We start from the raw sequence: 14,078 nt of genomic DNA, 5'->3' as shown, positions 1-14,078 counted from the left end.
ATTTTTAAAAGTCCAATGTTTGTCTTATCTGATAATATAAGTTGACTGTTTCTGCCATTATTGCAATAATGTCTCTTTCCAAAATTAAATAAATTGAATTGTTTGGGGAAAAATATAATCTATTAAATGTAAGGTATAATTTAATATTCAACTGCATGCACAACAGTCCTCACTAAAAGTTTAACAATTAGGGCCAAAGAGATAGCATAGAGGTAGAGCCTTGCATGCAGAAGGATGATGATTTGAATCCTGGAATCCCATATGGTCCCCCAAGCCTGCCAAGAGCTATTTCTGAGCGGAGAGCCAGGAATAACCCCTGAGTGCTGCCAGGTGACCCAAAAACCAAAAAAATAAAAAAAGTTTAACAATTATAAGCAGTCCATAGTTTCTTCAGTCCTCAGTGAAATGTAAGAATATTGATGCAACTCAGTTCAGTATTTTAGTTTTTAATTTAAAAAAATAGCATTGTTACTAATGTCTTTATTTAAATATAAACATTCACAGTCATTATATATTTTATTGTTTCTCCATAGCTATCAGACACATGAAAATCTCCAACAGTTCCAATATCATCACTGACTTCATCCTCTTGGGTTTCCCTTGCACCAAGGAAGGACAAATCCTCCTCTTTCTGCTCTTCTTAATCATCTACATCCTGACCCTGATGGGCAATGGCTCCATCGTCTGTGCTGTACGCTGGGATCAAAGACTCCACACCCCCATGTACATCCTGCTTGCCAACTTCTCCTTCCTGGAGATCTGGTATGTCACCTCCACAGTTCCCAACATGTTGGCCAACTTCCTCTCTGACACCAAGGTCATCTCCTTCTCTGGCTGCTTTCTCCAATTTTACTTTTTCTTCTCCTTGGGTTCTACAGAATGCTTTTTCTTGGCTATTATGGCATTTGATCGATACCTTGCTATCTGCCGGCCTCTGCACTACCCAACTATTATGACAAGACGTCTATGTACCAATCTTGTGATTGGCTGCTGGGTGCTTGGTTTCCTCTGGTTCTTGGTTCCTATCATCTTCATCTCCCAAATGTCCTTCTGTGGATCCAGAATTATTGACCACTTCCTCTGTGACCCAGGCCCACTTCTAGCACTCACTTGCAAAAAAGCTCCTATAATAGAGCTTGTCTTCTCCACTTTAAGTCCTTTACCCCTCATTATTCCCTTTCTGTTCATCATGGGATCGTATGCTTTGGTTTTACAAGCTGTATTGAGGGTTCCTTCCGCAGCTGGGAGAAGAAAGGCCTTCTCCACTTGTGGTTCTCATCTGGCTGTGGTTTCGCTGTTTTATGGTTCAGTGCTGGTTATGTATGGGAGCCCAACATCTGAACATGATGCTGGAACCCAGAAGATTGTAACTCTGTTTTATTCTGTTGTGACCCCACTCCTTAACCCTGTGATATATAGTCTCAGGAATAAAGATATGAAAAGGGCCCTACAGAAATTTCTAGGAATATAAAAAGTGTTCATCAATAATTTTCTCAGGAAATTAAACTTACATTTATTTTCAGGTTAAAAAGCAGAATTTGTTAGGAACAAGAAAGCTCAAAAACTGGAGTGCTTGTTTGCATGCAGGAAGCTCAGGTTCAATCCTGTGTACTGCATGGTCCCCCAAGTATCAAGTCATGAGCAACCTCTGAGCACAGCCAGATGTGGCTTCAAAACAAAAGGACAGGGGCTATAGCAGTGTGGTGCAAGTGGTAAGGTATCTGCCTTGCCCATGTTCGCCTAGGACGAACTGCGATTCGATCCACTCTGGCATCTCATATGGTACCCCAAGCCAGGAACGATTTCTGTGCACATAGTCAGGAGTAACCCCTGAGCATCACTGGGTGTGGCAAAAAAAGAGACAACAAAAATCAATTTGTGCAAAATATTATTTATTCTAATTATGCCAAAACCTGAATCTCATGTTAGTATATTTCTGCTATGGATTTCTTTTCTTGGGATTGTTTATTTGTTCTTTACTTAGTTTTGTCTCAGCATTTTTAATCAAATTCTGAAAATTATATTTAAAAATTTACATTAGAAAAAAAACAACTTATAGACAGTGGAGATGTAGTCACAAAGTCACTTCTATTTTCTAGTAGAAAGATTATCACTTTGATCTCACTTATGAAATACATTTGAGTGGAATGAAAATAGTCTACAAGAATTTTGCTCTTATTCCTGGAATGTACACTTTCCTACAGGAGCATGGTCTAAGATCTCAGTTGAAAACTTGGGCTATTTTCCAGACCACAAACAGACCCTGATATCTTATTTCTATGTTCTTTGAATCCCATAACTTCTGAGACCTCTACTCAGTTTACAAATTTCACTGTCTCCTAGATTTCTCAAGAACTCAACTTATTCAGAAATGTCTTAGAAATCCAAAAGTACTGTGAAAGGAGATTGCATCTTTTTTTAAAGCTTTTATTGTGACCAATGTGAATTACAAGTCTTTCATTTGTGACCAATGTGAATTACAAGTCTTTCACAGTTATATTTAAGGTACATAGTGACAGTGAATTAAGGCCACTTCTACCACCAGTGTTGTCCTCCTTCCATCCCTTTTTCCAGCATGCATCATATACCATTCCCCCCATCCCCTGGACTGCCAGTGTAACAGGTCCCCACTGTAAAGTTTGTTGTAGATTGGGTTATCTTGATTATGTTGTTGTTGAGCTTTGGTTTATTGTTTAGGTCTGATCAATTTTTATTTTTATTCAATGTTCATGCAATTGTTTGCTCCTGATACCATCCACTTTTTTTTTCTCAATTTTGGGACAGAACAAGATGATTCAAGTTCTGTAGTTCTGTTGGGGAAAAAAAGCTGGGAGGAGCCTGTATAGAAGCTATAAATAAAGATTTAAAAGAAGAAAGAAAAAGAAAAGAAGTAAACCAAAACAAGTAATGACAAAAAAAAAAAGAATAACTTAAAAATACAGTAACAACAACAACAAGGGATCGGAGAGGGTGCTAGAGGTAAGGTGTCTGCCTTTCAAGCGCTAGTGATTTGATTCCCCAGCGTCCCATATGGTTCTCCCAAGCCAGGGGCAATTTCTAAGTGCTTAGCCAGGAGTAACCCCGGAGCATCAAACAGGTGTGCCCCCCCCAAAAAAAACTCCAAAAAAAAACACAACAACAAAATAACAGCAGCAAAAAAACATCACCAAGAGGAAGAAAAAAAAGAAAGTGGGGCTAGTGTTCTGATGTGACAAGTTGTTTTTTATTATTTTTTTATTTTTATTATTATTATTATTTGGCATATACACTGTAAGTGTTGGGGAAATTAGAAAGGGAATTCCCAAGAGATACAGGGTTTCTCCACCCTTGAAACATAATGTCATGGGAACAACTACAGGCTCCAGACATGTTCATTGTCAAGCCCCAAGGTCTTTTTATGGTGTCAGGAAATGTTCTGCTCAGTTGTGGTTGTCAAAATCAGTCTTTTGTAATTAGAGATCTTGGTATTTGCACAGATCCTAGGACAAAGTCTAGGATAGAGTCTTTATGGTTCCAGAAGTTCTGTTCTGTCACAGTTGTTGTTAAAACCAAGATCATTAATTACAAAAGACCAACTACAACAACCGTGAAAGAGATTGCATCTTTTTTTTTCCCATTATTTGTTTCCTGCTGCTGATGCAGCTCAGTAATAGAGCTCTTGCCTTCAGTGTGTGTCCCTAGATTTAAATCTCCAGCACTGCAAAACAGAAAACCTTTTGGCTTTGGTAGCCACAAACTCCAAATATTTTATCTTTATTTTTTCAGTTCAGAAACTTGTTTCTATCAACTTTAATCCTGCCTCCCCCATTCTTTTCCATCTTCCTCCATGTAGCAATCTTCCTCCTACCCAGCATATTGTCATAGATTTTCAGGAGAAAAAAAGTCCAAGGTGAATATGGAGCATATTCCCTTTCCCTTCCTTCTTGCAATAGTAACCTCTGAATTCTTGCTGTATTCAATGATTGTTTCATGCATTTTTCCCAAATTTGTGCTTCCCTTTGAGAAAAGGATTAACTACTTAGTCATGAACATAAACAGTAATTCTTTTTTATCAAAATTCCATTTATTTTCAATTCTTCTCTCACTTTCAAGAGACAATCTTATAATGCAAGTATGCAAACCCCACCAGTCAAAAGAGAAAGCAAATATGTGAAGTTGTATAAACACAAGTCTAGAATGTATGCCCAACCAGCTCCAAACTCCAGGGTATTCCACACTTGTAAGCAGGAGAGGAAGAAAAGATATGAGGAAGGAAAAACTGACTACAATAAATAAGAGATAAAATAAAGGACACAGTGAATAGATTTAGGCCATTTTCAAATGGGAGACACTAAACATAAATTGGAACGAAGATTTAGTTAGTATTTATGTCAATAATCTGACTAATACTCCTTGAACTTCTTCTTAGGCCCTGAGTGAAAAACCATCCTATTACTAGAAACTTATTGATTTATTGGCCTGATTTATAATGAAAATTAACATTGAGGTTAAGGAATGATTTTTCTATTAAAAACTTGAACACAAAAAAACAAAATTTTTATCTACCAACCATTCACTTTTTCATTAATTAGGCCTGTTTTTCAATTATTTTTTCCTGTAGCATAATATTTATCTTAAGATTTATATTAAGATAAATATGAAATATATATAATGTAATAAGAAAGAATAATTATAGAAAATGGGAAATTTTATTTATCTTAAGATTTATATTAAGATAAATATTAGATATATACATATAATGTAATAAGAAAGAATAATTATAGAAAAAAGGGAAATGGATATATGCATATATCTTGTACATACTCTTAAACATATGCAGAGAGCACTAAAAACTGTGTAATGGAGAATGATAAAATGAGTTCTTAAACATTTAGTTGGCAAAAGTTCAAGTTAACATACTATTTAGGACTGTAAAGGATTTCTGTCAAATCTTAGAAACATATGCCCTTTAATCTAGTAATTCAGGTTAGAGTCAATTCAGCAACTGAATCTCTAGATAGTTACATACATTTGGGAAATTATAAAGGTATAATAAAAATAATTTTAGCATACCACTATAGTAACAAAATAAGTAATCAAAAAAGGAAATTATGTTTATTTATAATATCAGCAATATGAATGGAATTCTGAGAAATAAATTTGATCACAAAGCATTTATAAATTTGAAACTGTGAAGTGTTGTTAAAGAAATTAAAGAAGACACAAATAAAAAGAAACACATCAATGTATGTGGATGGAAAAGCATTATTAAAGTATCAATATTATCTAAAGGGATCTACAGATTTGGTGCAATAATGATCAAAATACCAGTAAGGTAAGTTTTTTGTGGGATTTTTTGCAGAAATAAGAAAATCTATGATAAATTTAATTTAAAATCCTCAAAGGAACCAAAATTCTTTTGCAAATAAAAGGCAGAGTGAGAGATCTTGTTTTCATTTTCATACTCATTACAGTCAATATCATCAAAACAATGTAAAACTGGCATAAAAACGGGCTGTACATAGATCAATGGAATAATATTGGGTGCCAAGACTATTCCATGGGGAAGAGACAGTCTTTTCAACAAATCGTATGGGAACACTGGATAGTTAAATGCAAAACAATAAAGTTGAATGTTAAGTAATGCCAATATTTTCATTAAAAATTAATCAAAGGCATAAACTTAAAATTTTAAACTAAATAACTTTTTTAAGAAGGGTTTGGGTACACCTGGCGGTGCTCAAGGTTTACTCCTGGTTTACTCACGGGTCATTCCTGGTGTGCTCATGGGACCATATGGAATACTAGGGATAGAACCCAGATCCACTAAGTGCAAGACAACCTCTCTACCCACTAGCTCTTAAACTAACTCTTTTTTTTTTTGCTTTGTTTTTTTGTTTTTCGGGCCACACCCATTTGATGCTCAGGGGTTACTCCTGGCTAAGCACTCAGAAATTGCCCCTGGCTTGGGGGCACCATATGGGATGTGGGGGGATCAAACCGCGGTCCTTCCTTGGCTAGCGCTTGCAAGGCAGACACCTTACCTCTAGCGCCATCTCACCGGCCCCTCTTAAACTAACTCTTTTTTTTTTTTTTTTTTTTTTTTTTTTTTTTTTTTTTTTTTTTTTTTTTTGGTTTTTGGGCCACACCCGTTTGACGCTCAGGGGTTACTCCTGGCTATGTGCTCAGAAATCGCCCCTGGCTTGGGGGGACCATATGGGACGCCGGGGGATCGAACCGCGGTCCTTCCTTGGCTAGCGCTTGCAAGGCAGACACCTTACCTCCAGCGCCACCTACCCGGCCCCTTAAACTAACTCTTAAGAGAAAAATAGGATATCATGATATTGGATTTTGCAATAATTTCTTGGATATGATGCCAAAAACATAGATAACAAAATGTTAGATAAATCATATAATTTTATCCTTTTATGCATTCAATAGTGATTAATTATTATTAAGTATAATAGATGAATGTTCAGAGTTTATAAAGAATTTCTATAACTTTATACACATAAAATAATAATAAAAATAAACAAATAGAACAAATAAAGAAATAAAATCGACATTTCTGCTAAAGATATATATATATATATATATATATATATATATATATATATATATATATATATATATATATATATATATATCAGTAGCCCAAAGGCCCATGAAACAATTCTCAAGAAATCATTAGACATATGGAAACCAAAATCATGGTGAAATACCACTTTATATCTGTTAGGATGGCTTTCGCTTTTTGGTTTCGGGCCACACCCAGTGAAGCTCAAGAGTTACTCCTGTCTCTGCTCTCAGAAAAACCCCTGGCAGGCTCAGGGGACCATATGAGATGCTGAGAATTGAATCTGAGTCCTTCCTGGGTCAACCGCATGCCAGGCAAACACCCTACAGCTGCGCTATTACTCCAGCCCCAGGATGGCTTTTTCTTTTTAATAAGAAAAACAATAAAATAAAAGTGTTGGTGAGGAGGTGAAGAAATTAAAGCACTTACTCCCTATAGTGAAATTGTTAAATATACTGTTGTGGAAAACAGTATGGAAGTTCCTGAAAGATTAAACATTAAATTGCCATGTGATCTAGCACTTTCACTCCTCAACATTTAACCCAAAAAAACTAAATTCAGGGACTTGAACATATATTTGAAAACCCCTGTTCATAGTAGTTTTATTTGTAATGACCAAAAAAGAAAACAACTCAAGTGTTGAATGGGGAATAATCAAATGTTATATAGAGTAAATAGAACATTATTCTACCTTAAAAAACAAAAATGAATTCTGGCATTTGTCACCAGACTTGAACCCTGACATTGTTATACTATGTGAAGTTAGCCACAAACAGAGAAATAATTCTTATAATCCCATTTAGATGAGGTAAAAAGAGTAATATAATTCATAAAGACAAAAAAGTAAATGATGATTACCAAGTTCTGAAGGAGGGTGGAATGAGGAATCACTGTTTAGAGGCATAGAAATAAACTTGAAATACTGAAAAAGTTTTAGAATTGGATGACTTTCATCCTTACAAAACTTAGTCATTAATAATTGAATGCCACAGAACTACACTTTTAAATGATTAAAATGTTTGTTTTTATACTGTTCTTTTACCACAATAAAAAAATTTTTTTTGGTTTTGGGTTATACCCAGCAGTGCTCAGGGGTTACTCCTGGCTCTTTGCTCAGAAATCGCTCCTGGCAGGCTTGGGGGACCATATGGGATGCCGGGATTCAAACCACTGTCCTTCTGCATGCAAGGCAGATGCCTTACCTCCATGCTATCTCTCCGGCCCAATAAAAAATATTTTAATGTATTTTGAATCACTATGAGATAATTACAAGTTCATGATTGAATTTCAGGTTATACAATATGGTTATACAACCATTCTTTACCAGTGCATATTTCCTGCCAACACTATCTCTCCATGTCTCCCTCTCTATCTCTCTTAATGTCTCTCTCTGTATCTCTGTCTTTGTTTCTGTCTAGTATTAATTGTCTCTCCTCTGCCTCTCTTCCCCTCACCACCCCCTTCCTATTTTCCTTTAAAATACTGATTTGTGGGCCAGAGAGATAGCATGAAGTTAGGGCGTTTGACTTGCATGCAGAAGAATGGTGGTTCAAATCCCGGCATCCCATATGGTCCCTCGAGCCTGCCAGGAGCGATTTCTGAGCACAGAGCCAGAAGTAACCCCTGAGTGCTGCCGGGTATGGCCAAAAAATTTGGAGGCTATACCCGCCCATAAAGGGTGGTGCCAGAGGAGCACAGCCTCTCTGCTTCGCTTTGTAGCCACGCTCATCTTCTAGCTAATGAACTCCACCGTTACACATAGAAAAAAAACACTACTGGGCCTGAGTGGTGGCACTTGTGTTAAGGCATCTGCCTTGCACACGCTAGCCTAGGACAGATCGTGATTTGAAAGAAGAAAGAAGGAAAGAAGAAATTGGAAAAGAACCTTAAAGCAAATGATCATACAATGGAAAAAATACTCAAAGGATGCGAACACATGAAAATGGAAGTCTTCAATAAACTCAACAGAAACAAAATTAAGAATCACTGTAGTCCCAGAAACACAGAAAAAAATATCCCCAGGAAGAATCAATAGTCCGGGCCGGAGAGATAGCATGGAGGTAGGGCGTTTGCCTTTGTGCAGAAGGATGGTGGTTCAAATCCCGGCATCCCATATGGTTCCCCAAGCCTGCCAGAAGCGATTTCTGAGCGTAAAGCCAGGGTAATCCCTGAGCGCTGCCATGTGTGACCTAAAAAAACAAACAAGAAGGAGGAGGAGGAGGAGGAGGGGGAGGAGGAGGAGAAAGGAGAAGGAGGAGGAGGAGGAGGAGGAGAAGGAGAAGGAGAAGAAGGAGAAGGAGAAGGAGAAGGAGGAGAAGGAGAAGGAGAAGGAGAAGGAGAAGGAGAAGAAGAAGAAGAAGAAGAAGAAGAAGAAGAAGAAGAAGAAGAAGAAGAAGAAGAAGAAGAAGAAGAAGAAGAAGAAGAAGAAAAAGAAGAACAAGAAGAACAAGAGCAAGAAGAAAAAGAAGAAGAAGAAGAAGAAGAAGAAGAACAAGAACAAGAACAAGAACAAGAACAAGAAGAACAAGAAGAAGAACAAGAAGAAGAAGAAGAAGAAGAAGAAGAAGAAGAAGAAGAAGAAGAACAAGAAGAACAAGAAGAACAAGAAGAACAAGAAGAAGAAGAAGAAGAAGAAGAAGAAGAAGAAGAAGAAGAAGAAGAAGAAGAAGAAGAAGAAGAACAAGAAGAAGAAGAACAAGAAGAAGAAGAAGAAGAACAAGAAGAAGAAGAAGAAGATCATCAATAGTCAAGGACATCATTGCAGAGAAATTCCAAGAGCTAAATACTGCATGCAACCAAATTCTGCATGCCAAAGAGACCCAGCTAGAAGAGACCCAAAGAAAACCACCCCAACACATATCCTAGTCACACAATTATGAATACAATAGATAGGGATAGAATACTGAAAATTAGTGAGATCAGAAAGGGAAATTACATTCAAAGGAGCATCCTTAAGATTTACACTGGACCTGTCATAAAAGGGAAAAAGAAGAGAGAAGTAAAAAAAAAATTTGTGCTCCGGAATCAATCAGGAGGGAGGGTCAGAGAGAAATTGGGGACATTGGTGGTGGGAAATGTGTATGATTGAAGGGAAGGATACATAAATTGACTTAAACTCAATTATCTACAATTTTGTAACCAAGTGGTTAAATAAATTAATAAATAAAGAAGCAGGAAAATTTTGTAGCACTAATAAACTAAAATGTGATGTAGTTTGGATATTTTTCTCTTTTTTGGCTTTTGGGGCTATATCTGGTGGGAGGATACTATAAATGATATGTGTTTAATATCAGATAAAATAGAAGTAATTATTTCATGCTATAAAGATGTATTGAGCTTTACTGTGTTCTAGGCACTAGGGCTACATTATAAACAAAACATATTTTCTATTGCTTCTGTTTTTTAGATGTTCAGATCACCATGTGACAGCAGAAATAAACTCAGGCATCTGACATGAAAAATGTACACTAGCCCTTTGAGCAATCTCTAATCTAAAGAATGCATATTCTTTATTATATTATGAACAAAATTAAGTTCAAAATGAATGACAAATAGTTATAGATTAAAAAAAGAACAGAGTGATAGAACAGTGGGTTGAGCACTTGCTTTGCACATAGTCAACCTGGGTTTGATATCTGGCACTCTACATGACAACTCAAGTTCCACCAAGAAGGATCTCTGAGCACGGAACCAGGAGTAAGACTTAAGCACAGATAGGTATGGCCCAAAATACCCAGACTTTTCTCACTAGTCAAACCACTGGGGAAATTATAAACAAATATTGGTGACAATAGATGCATGCACAGACATGAAATCCTGAAGAACTACCTGCCTCTCAATGAGCACACTGGGGAACTATGATTATTATTCAGGAGAGACTTGCAAACTCTTAGTAATCACTGCCATGAGAAAAACATTTTGTTGAATTTAGGCTACTAAAGGAAAGTATTCTCTGAATCCAGAGATACTATTCTCCATTCATAAATGAGGATACTGTGTAATGAAAATCATCTTGAGGCCAGAGTTTCTGGCACATCTTCCTCTTGAAGCCAGAAATCAAGCCAGGTATGTAGAACACTGTGCCTGTATCAAGCCAGCACTGTTCCTGTACACCCAAAGCTCTCAAAACTAAGAACACATTAGTTCTTCTGTAAATTGTTAATGATTTATTCTTTTGTAAGAACAATGTTTTACACCTTTCTGTTCTCTTCTCCCAAAATATTCCTGAGGCATACTTATGGTGACATAAGACATATTAAGAGTTAGCTCTGCTATCACAGAGTTCCAACTAGACCATTCACTTTTGAAAATGGTGCTAAAATGTCTTGGAGGTTGTGGGTGGGTGGACTTTAATGTACACCCTAAGAATTCCTTAGCAAGACTGTAGCCTCAGTCTTGCATAATTTGTTTCTATTTTTGATCAGTGATGTTTTGAAAGACAGGTATCCTTCAAAAAGAGCAATTATTTAAATAGGTTGCTCTTTTTTCAGAATTGTTGAAAATGAGAAGTGACATAGAAATCAAGTGGATCAGCATTATATCTTTTTCATTTATCTCCAGATTAATCTCAAAAGCATATATAATTACAGACAAAATCTTTGCTTTTGTAATTTTAAAAATGTTTTATCTGACCTAGTAACTTAAATTCAAAACAAGTGGTCATGGTTATGGGGAAGTATCTGGTTTCCTTAGTATCTACAGGAGGGATTGCCCAGTCTTTGTGATTCTTCTCTTTTTTCTAACTGGGCCTTTGTTCTATCATTTGAGGCTGATAGAAAGGTGAAAGGTGGCTTTAAGTTTACCAGTTGAACTTCCTCCAAAGATATACTTTTGAGGAAGAGGCAATAGAAATGGACATAAAGGAATTTTAGGTTATCAATATTTTCACTTATCTATTTTTTCTGACTCTTCCACAGATATTTAAAATTTTAGCACAAATGTCAAAAGGTGTCAAACATTATCAGAACCAATTGCCAAGTAGGAGTCAAGATGTATGATGTCTCATTTCAAATCAAGAATCATAAATTGGGCTAGAGCGATAGCACAGCTCAGTAGAGCATTTGCCTTGCACCCAGCTGACCCCAAATGAACCATGATTCAATTTCCGGCATCCCATATGGTCCCCCGAACCTGCCAGGATCGATTTCTGAGCACTGAGCCAGGAGTAACCTTTGATTTCAACAACTTCCTATTTGTGTAAGTCGATTCATGTTTTATGTCTCTGCCAACAGTCTTAAGAGTTGAAAAATATTTAATTGGTGCCAAGCCAAATTTGTCATCATGCTGCTTTCTTCACTACAGAAATTATCTTAGTTATTCCTAAGTTTTTTTCAGATCCAAGTATCTACGGGTATGATCTAAAACAGAATGCAAGAAAGCCCCGGTCTCATTGAGTCATGAGTGAAAAAATTTAGGTGGCCTCTTGATTACTCTTACAAACCATAATACCAAAAGGGACAACATTTTATTTTTTCCATTCATAATGTATTAGAGCTTAAAACACTGCAATGACTATAACAAAGGTTAATAGGCATTTTAACATGTAAATAAATAACTCTAATGCTACAATTCAATTTATTATTTAACACTTTTTAAGAGCTTAGAAAACCATATTTTCCAGTCAAAAAATTACAGAATGTGGTCAGAAAAAAATAAGTATAAATATGGTAATTGCACTAGAAATCACAGCTTTTAGACATTTATATCATGGTAAAATGATCAGTATAATCATAATGATAGCCCATTTAACTACATAACCTGTACAAAACTTAAATTTTTATAAAATTCAAATTTAATAGTCTTCAATTATTCTAAAACTATCATTAATACAAATATTCACATTTTTCTTGACAATAAAACATCTGTTCTTTAGGTTTTACTGCAGGCTTAATCAAGCCTTAATCTGAGAAGCAGGCCTCTTGCAGACTATATAAGACATAAGGATGGAATTTTGTGAGTATTTGCATCATTACATTAGCAAATATTATGGTCAATTATCCTACTTTTGTGATCAATATATTGCTAAATTGTAAATATTGATGAGGCTTACTCCAAAAACTTTGAACTTTAACCAGGACATTTAAGACATAGATATAAACCTAGGAAGGTTCTTAGCAAAATGTCCAAGTTCTTAAGTCTTTATTCAGCTAACTTGAAAAAAGATCTTTCTGGTCTCAGCCCATTTTTTTAAATTTGTACAAATATATACTCATTTGTGTTTCAAAATAAAAGGCTGAATCTAGTTTATATTTTCCTTTAGAATATCTCATTAATTATTTAATTAAGATGAAAGCAAGTTGGTAGATGGACAACTATGGTGTTAACTTAATTTGTAGTGAAAAAAAGTCAAAGTCAAATATTTTTAAGTACTAGAAAGAATGACATACCAATGGCAAGTTACCTCAACAGCCCAGTCATCATGTAGAATGCTGCAGTTTTAAGGGAGAGAAGCCAGAAGGAAATGTCTTTTTGAAAATAAGTCATACAATGGTAGTGAGTGAGAGAAATAAAATGCCTGTCTTGAATACAGGCAAGGGGTGGGGGGGGAGGGAGATGGAGGGCACCAGTGGTGGGAATGTTGCACTGGTGTGGAGGTTGGTGTTCTTTTTTATAACTAAAACCAACTACAAAAATGTTTGTAATAATGGTGCCTAAATAAAATATATTTATTTAAAAAATAAATAAAGATATTAAAAATAAACAGAAACCAGGAAGACAAAAAAATAAGTCAGATTTACTGGAGGGACAATGAAAGCTGGTTTCAATTATTTAAGTCCACTCCATGGTCACCATAATAAAAAAAGAAATTAGATTTTTTTAATGTAGTTTCAACAAAGGGGAGTTCCAAGACCAATGTGTAGAAATAATGAGGAAATGGACTGAACTTAGAGCCTCTAGAAAAGTAGTAAAAACAAGAACACCAAAGCCAAAGAGACAGCACAATAGTAAAATGTTTGCCTTGCACAAGACCAACTTGGCCTATATGGTATCTGAACCTGTCAGAAGTGATTCCTGAGAACAAAGCTTGGAGTAAGCCCTGAAAACCACCAGGTGTGGCAAATAAATAAATAAATAAATAAACAAACAAACTAAAAACTCTCATGGCTTGTACTTGTACATATGAAACTGATTTAATTTTACTTCAAATTTATTCTTTTTTTTCTAAAATAAAAGGATGTAACCAGTTTATATTTGAATTATGATATCCAAGGATCTAGGAGTTTAAAAAAATTGGATATTTTAGACTAAAGGTTATATGATATTTAAAATAAATTAGGTTTATTGTAAACCAACCTCCAGATAAGACTTTGTATCTTGAAATTACTGGTGTTGCACACTTAAATAAAATTTTTAAGTCTCTCTGAACTTCAATTTGCTTTACTATTAAAGAGAGGATTAAAAAAAAAAAAAAGGCAAACCACCTCCTTATAGCCAGAGTCACTAGAACATTCAATGAGGCAATGTACTTTTTTAAAAAGTCCACTATAATTTTTAACAATGTGTTAGAAAACAACCAAAAAAA

At 35.6% G+C, this 14,078-nt stretch overlaps 1 protein-coding gene across 1 annotated transcript; it reads left to right on the top strand.

Moving 5' to 3' along the window:
- The first annotated feature begins 541 nt into the window (after nt 1-541).
- On the top strand, nt 542-1,471 carry LOC126001451 (olfactory receptor 11G2-like). Its single transcript, XM_049768722.1, has one exon. It carries the CDS (start codon nt 545-547, stop codon nt 1,469-1,471), a length of 927 nt encoding a protein of 308 aa, XP_049624679.1. The 5' UTR covers nt 542-544.
- The last annotated feature ends 12,607 nt before the right edge of the window (nt 1,472-14,078 follow it).

Source organism: Suncus etruscus, chromosome 2 (assembly GCF_024139225.1).
Source record: "Suncus etruscus isolate mSunEtr1 chromosome 2, mSunEtr1.pri.cur, whole genome shotgun sequence".
In the NCBI taxonomy this organism is placed as follows: Eukaryota; Metazoa; Chordata; class Mammalia; order Eulipotyphla; family Soricidae; genus Suncus; species Suncus etruscus.
The sequence above is the reverse complement of the archived record's forward strand: the minus strand, read 5'-3'. Positions and strand labels throughout refer to the sequence as shown.